This window comes from Saccopteryx leptura, chromosome 10 (genome assembly GCF_036850995.1).
Source record: "Saccopteryx leptura isolate mSacLep1 chromosome 10, mSacLep1_pri_phased_curated, whole genome shotgun sequence".
In the NCBI taxonomy this organism is placed as follows: domain Eukaryota; kingdom Metazoa; phylum Chordata; class Mammalia; order Chiroptera; family Emballonuridae; genus Saccopteryx; species Saccopteryx leptura.
In genome coordinates, this window is record NC_089512.1 from 57,623,522 (window position 1) to 57,632,671 (window position 9,150).

The 9,150-nt window shown below is 53.0% G+C and overlaps 1 protein-coding gene across 2 annotated transcripts in view; it reads left to right on the forward strand.

The window, feature by feature from the left end:
* The window catches only part of PRKCD (protein kinase C delta), a 31,278-nt gene extending 23,300 nt beyond the window's left edge, over nt 1-7,978 (forward strand). The window contains exons 9-18 of one of the 2 annotated variants that reach the window (XM_066350920.1): nt 564-664; nt 1,309-1,405; nt 1,600-1,700; nt 1,812-1,985; nt 2,202-2,293; nt 2,875-2,937; nt 3,905-4,043; nt 4,219-4,407; nt 4,993-5,121; nt 7,277-7,978. In XM_066350920.1, coding sequence (XP_066207017.1) covers nt 564-664; nt 1,309-1,405; nt 1,600-1,700; nt 1,812-1,985; nt 2,202-2,293; nt 2,875-2,937; nt 3,905-4,043; nt 4,219-4,407; nt 4,993-5,121; nt 7,277-7,435 — 1,244 coding nt within the window. In that variant the 3' untranslated portion in view covers nt 7,436-7,978. The remainder of the gene's footprint in view (nt 1-563; nt 665-1,308; nt 1,406-1,599; nt 1,701-1,811; nt 1,986-2,201; nt 2,294-2,874; nt 2,938-3,904; nt 4,044-4,218; nt 4,408-4,992; nt 5,122-7,276) is intronic. The other variant, XM_066350921.1, reaches the window with a different exon arrangement.
* Nucleotides 7,979-9,150: the final 1,172 nt, after the last annotated feature.

Below are 9,150 nucleotides of genomic sequence, written 5' to 3' on the forward strand. Positions count from 1 at the left end.
AAACCCACCTAACCAATGATGCCTTTGCCCTCTCACTGGGAGATTTCACATGGGGAGGCCTTGGAGACCCCTCCCCACTGGCCCCACGGGCTCTACCATTTACCTGCTGTGTGGTTACTGGATAAGAGGCCCCACCTCTGAGCTCTGCATCCTCAAGTGTAACATAGGGGTCCAAAGTCAAGTAGGACCTGGAGAGTCACTGCTGCAGAAGAGCAGGTGCTTCCCAGATGCGTCTCACCCCTCCCCAGCCCCAGCTCCACTAACAGGAGAAACAAGACCCCAGCAGGAAAAGAGACTTGTCTCAGTTGTCCCACACACTCTCTGAAGGGTCAGAATTAGGCCTCATGTCCTCTGCTTTTTCTTTTTCTCCTTTAAATAATGAAAGATTTGAAGAGCTCGTGATGGCTTCAGATACATTTCTTCTAAGGACAGGGAACACAGCAGATCCCACCAAAGCCCTCCTTTTTCCTGTTCTTTCCGCTGTCCCCCCTGCCCTTTTCTGGGCCTGCTGGCTGTCCTGCCTGGGTGAGGGCCCTGATGGTCCTGCTTCTCCCTCTCCCCAGACTGTGGCATGAACGTGCATCATAAGTGCCAGAAGAAGGTCGCCAACCTCTGCGGCATCAACCAGAAGCTCTTGGCTGAGGCATTGAACCAAGTCAGCCAGGTGGGCAGTGCCATGGGAACCTGGGACTGCGGGTAGTGGGGTTGGGGCAATCGGCCCACACCCATTCCTGGGGAACCACAGTGGGGTGCTTTATACCCAAGAGCCCACTTCTGGAAGATCTAGTTCAAGAATTAGGCAGCAGAGGGTATTGGGCTTATTCCCATTAGAAATTAGTTATTCTAGCAGTTCTGTACTTGAGAGTGAACCTGGTGGGGCCACAAGGTTGAAGCACTTGGAACTAAAAGTCTTTGTATATGTTTTTTTGTATATGTTGGGTGTGGTGGGGCTTAAGAAATGCCTCAAAACTTTAAGGTGAAATTCTAGATTCAATCACAAGTGAGGGCAACACAAAAATCTAACGAGTACGTGGCTGGGAAGATGGTGTCCCATTTGCAAAACGTTTGTTTGTAATTATTGCCTTCCAGACCACCCAGGCATCCCTGTGCCACTGGAAGAGTGTGCGTGGGTATGTGTGCTGTGTGTGTGTGTACCACTGGGAGGTCCTGGGCCTTGCTGCTGCTGTCCTCCTTTGGTATCGAGGTGGACTTATTCATTGTTGGGGTCTTCCTTCTGGACTGGGAGTTCTGACCACAGTATGACCAACTGTCTGGCCCCCTCAACCACCACCCTACCCCCTTCTCCAGAAACCCTTCCGGAAGTCAGAGACAGAGAATGCGGAACCTGTTGGAATCTACCAGAATTTTGAGAAGAAGCCAGGAATCTCTGGAGATGAAACCACAGGTAAAGCTACTCCTTTCCACAAGGGCCCAGGATGGGGCCTGGCCTCTCTCTTGTCAAGTGAGACCTGAGAGGAGGTACCACCATGGGAAAGGGAACCATTTATTCTTGGAGGCCTCTTACCCCAGCCCACCCCTTGGCCTCAGGGGAGGGGACTCTGCAGATGGAGACCTGAGTCTAAAGTGCCATCTCTCCAGCAGACAGTGGGACGTACGGCAAAATCTGGGAAGGTAGCACCACATGCAACATTGACAACTTCATCTTCCACAAGGTCCTGGGCAAAGGCAGCTTCGGGAAGGTGAGGGGTCACACGGCCCTGGGGAAGTTCAAGGGACCTAGTTGGGGGGGCTGTGGTGCCATGGACTTTGGCCTGGGCCCCTCCTGCTCAGCATCTCTGCCCACTCGTCAGGTGCTGCTTGCAGAACTGAAGGGCAAAATGCAGTTCTTCGCTATCAAGGCCCTCAAGAAGGATGTGGTTCTGATCGACGATGATGTGGAGTGTACCATGGTGGAGAAGCGGGTGCTGGCGCTCGCCTGGGAGAACCCCTTTCTCACCCACCTCTACTGCACCTTCCAGACCAAGGTGTTGGACCCTCCCACTGTCACTGCCCCAGGGGCCACGGCTCCCCCAGCCTCCCACTCAACGCCATGTCTCAGACCACGGAAGGCAGAGTTGTGTCCCCCTCCTCATACACCATGAGGGTCACGTGCCCTGCACTCACGTCCCCCAGGGCAGTTGTCTCCCGCTTCAGGGGCCCTCCTGTGTCTGTGCCTCTGCTCACCACCTTTCCCACCCCAGGATCACCTGTTCTTTGTGATGGAGTTCCTCAACGGAGGAGACCTGATGTACCACATCCAGGACAAAGGCCGCTTTGAGCTGTACCGTGCCATGTATGTGAGGGCCCTGTCGGGGGAAGAGCCGACCACCAGTCTGCCCACAGTTCATTTTTTCCTCTCCCTGGAGAAGTCACCTGGGCTAGAGCTGGGATTGGAGAAATTGAGGGTAGCGGGGCTGCCCCACTGTATGGGAAAGCTGGGTGGTGGGTGAGCCCTGGATGGGCACATAGCACAGACATGTCAGCTCCTGTCCCCTTTTTGGGCCTCAGCCGGGCAACCTCATTCATGGTGATCCTACACAACACAGAACCCTGGTGTGTGGCTCCCAGACTAGCATGTACCCCCAAACTGTGTGTGTGCATGTGTGTACATACATATGTATATCAGTATAAACGCATATTCTCTTATCACAGAAAATTGTCTTGTTTGGAGCTTTTTCTTCATAATTTTCTTTTCTGTCTTGGTTGCTAGTCCCTACTTACCAGATACAAGATGTGCTTTATCAGGCCCCGGTTGTCCATAGAGTTATTTGCAGCATTTCCTGCCCCTGGAGGTGGGGATGAGAGACCAGGGAGAAACAAGGGCTGGTTGGCAGAAATTCCAGAACACTTTGTCTCTCTTTCTCTCAAATCCAGGTTTTATGCTGCTGAGATAGTCTGTGGACTGCAGTTTCTACACAGCAAAGGGATCATTTACAGGTACAAGGTGGTGGGGAGATGGGGTTTGGGGGGCTTTTGGGAAGGGAAACTCCAACCCCATCCTGTCCTCTGAATTACTCTGAGTGGAGCTCGAGCCAGCTATGGCCCTGTCTCCACTTGGAGTCAGTGTTTACTTGGGTATTTGCCTAAACTTCCTACTCCATTGCTAGAATTCCTGGTGGCCCCTCAGCTGAGGCTGGCATAGCTCCAGGGTCTGGACACTTACTGCCCATACTGGGCGCCACTGGCGGAGCGTGACTCCCTTACTCAGCTCAGTCTCACCCTGAAGCCCCATCTGAGCACTCTAAGCTTCCACCAATAGGAACTGGTTCCATAAACTCCCACCCAGTAAATGATGGTCCCATCTGACAGTAGATTACTGTGCATTCATCAAAAAGGCTGAGGCCACGCTCTATGTCCTGTTGTGGGATGATGCCAATATGAATATTAAAGCTCATATTTTTAAAGGTGAGTAGGTGCATATTGTAATGTGCTTGCCCAAACCTAGAATCAGTCTAAGGAGGGCCTGGCCGTCGAGGTTAGTAGGAGGTGGACTTCGTTTGTGCTGCTTGTCCTTTTCTAGTCCTTGTTACCATGTACATAAATTATCTATTCAAATAGCGAACTACATAAAAACAGATGTGGTCCCTGCACTTGTGGAGTCACACAAACCTGAACCCAGGTCCACTTTTACTGCTTACCAGCTGGGTATTCCTAGGCAAATGGCATCCCCTCTCTGAGCCTCACTTTGGGCTCAGGAAAGTAGACGGCATGTATCCAGCATGGCACACAGTAGGTGGCTGTGGGAAGCGCCGTTCTGCTACCTCTTTCACTTTTGCTTCCTTTTCTCCTCCTCCTTTCCTTGTCCCCTGGGGAAGAGTTCCAGGCTTCCAGGACTGAAGTGGGAGACTGGGGACAGGAGCAGAGTTGGTTCCTGATGACCCCCTCTCCTCTCCTTGCCCCGCAGGGATCTCAAGCTGGACAATGTGATGCTGGACCAGCATGGCCACATCAAGATTGCCGACTTTGGGATGTGCAAAGAGAACATATTCGGGGAGAAGCAGGCCAGCACCTTCTGCGGCACCCCTGATTATATCGCCCCTGAGGTGAGCTGGCTTCCGCCCAGCCGCCAACCCAGTCAGACACCTTGTCTCAATAGGGTGCAGCCGGGAAGGCTTCCCCAAGACAGAGATGTCTGCACTGAGCCAGGAGGGTGAGGAGGCCTGGCCAGGGCTTGTGCTCCGGGGCCCCTCTCAGCTCCAGTGCCTTCTCCTGCCCCAGATCCTGCAGGGCCTGAAGTACTCGTTCTCTGTGGACTGGTGGTCCTTCGGAGTCCTTCTCTACGAGATGCTCATTGGTCAGTCCCCCTTCCATGGTGACGATGAGGACGAACTCTTCGAGTCCATCCGTGTGGACACACCACATTATCCCCGCTGGATCACCAAGGAGTCCAAGGACATCCTGGAGAAGGTGAGAGGCTCTGGGTAAGGCTGGCCAGGGGCAGGAACTGGTACGTGTGGGGTGACGAAATGCCAGGAGCCTCTGGAATGGCAGCCTCACTGATGCCCCCATCCTAACATGTTGAGGGTGTTGCTCTCTCGCCATGTTTGCAGAAACTCCTGTCTGAGTACCCTGCATTGAATCGGCCTGGCATGGTGCTTACAAGCCTAGATCAGGAGACAGACAGACTTGAGGTTGAACACTGAGTCTGTCTCCTTATCTGCAAAACGGAGCTATGGAAAAACCTGAGTTGTTGGGAAGAAAACATAGATGTATGAGGCTCAGGTCTATGCCAGGCAGACAGCAAACACTCACTAAACAGCTACTGCTTTTACCAAGAATCCTAGCAGCCCTCGTCCACAGCCTGTTGTCTCTAGGGGACCTGGGAGCACAGTGGGCCAGAGAAGACCCCCTCAGCCCCAGCAGCCCTGGGCTGCACCACTGGGCTGGACCGGGCCAGGCCTGCCTGAGCACCCTGGGTCTGCTTGCGAGGTTGCTGAGGCTCCAATTTCCTGCAGCCCTTGTGTGCTAACTGGGGCTCCTGCTGGGTTGTAGCTGCTTGAAAGGGACCCAAACAAGAGGTTGGGAGTGACGGGGAGCATCAGAATCCACCCCTTCTTCAAGACCATCAACTGGGCCCAGCTGGAGAAACGTCGGGTAGAGCCGCCCTTCAAGCCCAAAGTGGTATGTAGTCCAACTTCAGGAGGGTCTGCCCACTCGTTGTCGCCCCTGCTGCCTTTGGGATAGGCACCTCCTCTCCCACGTCATGTACATGCTTTCTCCTCTCCCTTCTTCCAGCAAACCTGCTTTCCAGACCTCCCTGGCACCTTCAGTCACAGCCTCTTCCCTGATTTTCTCACCTCTCTGCTCACTCAGTCGTTCAGCAAACACTGGGATTCCGGGAACGGTGCTTTGGGAATCAGAGTTAAGGCCTCACTCCTTCCATCCATCCAATCCATTTTCCAGTAAAACTGGAAGTGCTGAGTGCCTGCTGGGTGCAGGGCTCTGTGCTGAGCTGCTCAGCAAAGTGGGAGGTCCCGTCCCAGAGCTGGAGGAGCCCCAGCTTGACAAAGATAAGAAATTTGAACACAGCCTGACCAGGCAGTGGTGCAGTGGATAGAGTGTCAGACTGGGATGCAGAGGACCCAGGTTCAAGACTCCGAGGTCGCCAGCTTGAGTGCGGGCTCATCTGGTTTGAGCAAAAGCTCACCAGCTTAGACCCAAAGTCGCTGGCTTGAGCAAGGGGTCACTCGGTCTGCTGAAGGCCCATGGTCAAGGCACAGATGAGAAAACAATCAATGAACAACTAGGGTGTCGCAACGAAAAACTGATGATTGATGCTTCTCATCTCTCTCTGTTCCTGTCTGTCTGTTCCTATCTATCCCTCTCTCTGACTCTCTCCTGTCTCTGTAAAAAAAAAAAAAAAATTTGAACACAGATAGTCATTCATCATATAATACAACAGTCCAAGAGCTGTCACAAGGCCACACATGATCAGTTGTCATCAGGCGGGTCTGTCAGCAGGAGCCCAGAATGCATAGAACCGGGTGTGTCTGAGAGGAAGTGGGATGTGGGCAGGGCTGGGGGCAGCTGGGGTGTGTTCCAGGTAGAAGAGGAATGGTTCCTATGAAGGCCCAGAATCCACAGGGCACCCAGGAGCCAGCAGGAGAGCAGCGGTAGGTTGGGGCCAGAATTCCAAGCACCCCAAACACCTTAGCGGTTGGAGTTTATGGCCCTTCTCTGATCAGTTTCTTCTTCCCACTCCTTTTCTGTCCTCTGCTTCCCCTCCTCCATCAGAACACGCTGTCCCACTGGGCGGCCTGTGTGATGTGATGTGCCCCACCATTGTGCCTGGAGGTTGCAGAGCACTGTTCCTACTTCAGAGACATCAAACTTGATGCCTCCTGGGCTGGGCACATCACTCCCTGGCCAGCTGCAGGAAGATCATACAGCCTGCTCTCAGTGTCGCTCGTGATAGAGAGAGGGACAGGCTGGTTTCTCTGCACTAAGAAACACAAGGTGGAAGTGCTGATCGGCAGCCCATCTGGGAAGTGGGGGTTCCTGGCAAGTGCCCCAAGGGGGCGTCAGCACTGGGGGAACAGGCCAGGAAGTGGGCCCAAGGCTGCTCTGCTCTGCCTCTTTTCTAAATAAGCCAGAAGTCTGGGTTTTTATGTTAGAATGCCCAATTTAAAAGTATTGGCTCAAATGCCATTAAAACCCGTTAGTCGAAGTGATGTAACTTGCCAGCTCCGTTGGGCTGGAGTGGAGGGCCACCAGCTTGAGATCTGTTACCATTTCTCATATCCTCAGAAGCAGAGCTGGCATGCTGTTCCTGGGAACAGCCCGATAGTAAATAAATAGTTAGGTCTTGCTGGCCAGCCCATCTCAAAGTAGCCATAGATGATATGTCAATGAGTGGGTGTGCTCATGTACGAATAGAACTTTACTTATGGATGCTGAAATATGAATTTCATTTAACTTTCATGTCATGAAGTATTCTGCTTTCGGTTTTTTCCTAAATATTGAAAAAATATAAAAGCCACTATTAGCTTGTGGGACTTATACAAACAGGTGGTGGGTGGGGTTTGGCCCATTGGCTGTAGTTTGCCAGAACTCTGCTCAGGAGGCACGCCCCTTCCCTCACCCAGGCCCAGGTCCCTGCTGGCTTCCCTCATCCCTGTGGAAAACAGTGTCCACCCTCTGGCTGGGCTCCTCTCAGCCTGTGGGTCTTAGGGCAGCTCTGGCCTGGCCCAGCCCGACAGGGATTCTGAGGTGTTTGGGAACCTTCGGGAGGCTGCCTCTCGGGTCCCGCTCACCCACCCCTGCCCTGTACCCACAGAAGTCCCCTGGAGACTACAGCAACTTCGACCAGGAGTTTCTGAGTGAGAAGGCGCGCCTCTCCTACAGCGACAAGAACCTCATCGACTCCATGGACCAGACAGCATTCGCTGGTTTCTCCTTCATGAATCCCAAATTCGAGAGGCTCCTAGACGAGTGAGGTTGTCAGCCCATCCCAGCTGAGGAACCTGGGTCAGCCAGCATGGGCTGCCTCCCAGCTCGGGCAGAGCAGGCTAGCCCCCCCATCAGCACCTGCTGCCCCCACGATAAGCAGCAGTGTGACTGGTGACTTCTGCTGCTGCCCACCCCACCCCCAGCCCCAGGAGAGGCCTCGGCTCCTGTTGGCTGGGCTCTTAATGGTACTTACTTCCTCTGTGAACTGAGTGTGAATTTGCTGTTCCTCTGCCCTCAGAGGAAAACTGTAAATCCTGTGTTGCATTACTTGAATGTAGTTATCTATTGAAAAAAATGTATTATATATGCATATATATATATATGTATACACAGACACACATATATATATATAAAACAGGCTGTATATATTGCTCAGTAGAAAAAAAACATGGGGGACTAGTAATGTGTTGATCTTTTTTTAAAAAAAAAAAGAAAAGAAAAAATATATGAAAAGAAAAAAAAAGGAACACAAGCTGTTTGAACCACCAGCTTTTATTTGTGTGTCTAAATAAACACCAGATGGTACTAACGTGGTTGTCGGGACACGTTTGTCCCAGGAAGCTGGTAGCTGCTCCCAGTCGGCAGCTGTATCCTGGAAGCTAACTGAGCCGTTAGCTGCAGGCGCAGACCCCTGTGCTGTTATGCAAATAGTTTATTTTTATGGACTTCTGGCTCTAGGGCCCTGGGCTTTTCTGGGTGGCTTACAGAGCCCCGGATGTCATGGGAAGAAGTGGTTCCAGCTTCAGACAGTCTGTGTCAGGAAAGTGAGGGGCCTGTCTAGAAAAGCAGAAAGGTGAAGGCCTGGCTGGAAGGCGTGAGCAGAGGCCTAGAGGCTGACTCATACAGCTCAGGCTTCAGGCAGGTCTGGACTCCAACTGCAGTGGCCAAAAGACTTGGGCATGTCACCTCATCATTTTAAGCCCGTTTCCTCATCTGTAAAATCAGAACAAGGCAAGGTGAGGCTAGATGTAACTCCCATCTCATTACTCTTTATCCCTGTCCCTGCCACAGAAGAGCCTGTGTCTGGGTTCTAGAATCTATTCAGGAGCCCTTGCCTACCTGGAGAAGGGGAGGGGAACAGGGTAGGAGAAGAAGGTGAGAAAATACCAAGTGGCTGAGTCCAGGTTAAGAGCCACGCTCCAGTATCCCCTGACCCATGCAGATCTCTCCCACCACCTCAATGTCTCCCCTCTCCCGCTTCCTAGTTCTTCCTCTCCTCTCCACCTCTCTCCCTTCTGCTCCCTCGTTCCGCCTCTGGGGCCTTGAGACCAGGCCGGCCTTCCAGCTCCTCTGGTCCAGCCCTCTGCCCTTTGTCCTTAGAGGTGGGTGAGGCGCCCCCTGCACCTCATTGGCTGGCCTGGCGGCCAAGCAGCTGCTTTCCAGCAAGTTTACTTTTCTGGGCTGAGGTACAAGTTTCCGTAGCTGAAGAGGAATAAGATGAGGTGGGCTGGTGCATGCCAGGGGAGGGGACTGTGGGGATGAAGGAGCCGAACTCTACCCAGAGACCAAATGTCCTCCACCCCTCTCCACCCACCATCCTCTCAGGAAACACTTGTGAGTCCCTGTGGTGCGCAGAGCAGTGCAGACCCTGGGGAAGAGTGCCTGTGGTGCGCAGAGCAGTGCAGACCCTGGGGAAGAGTGCCTGTGGGGGAAGAGTCCCTGTGGTGCGCAGAGCAGTGCAGACCCTGGGGAAGAGTCCCT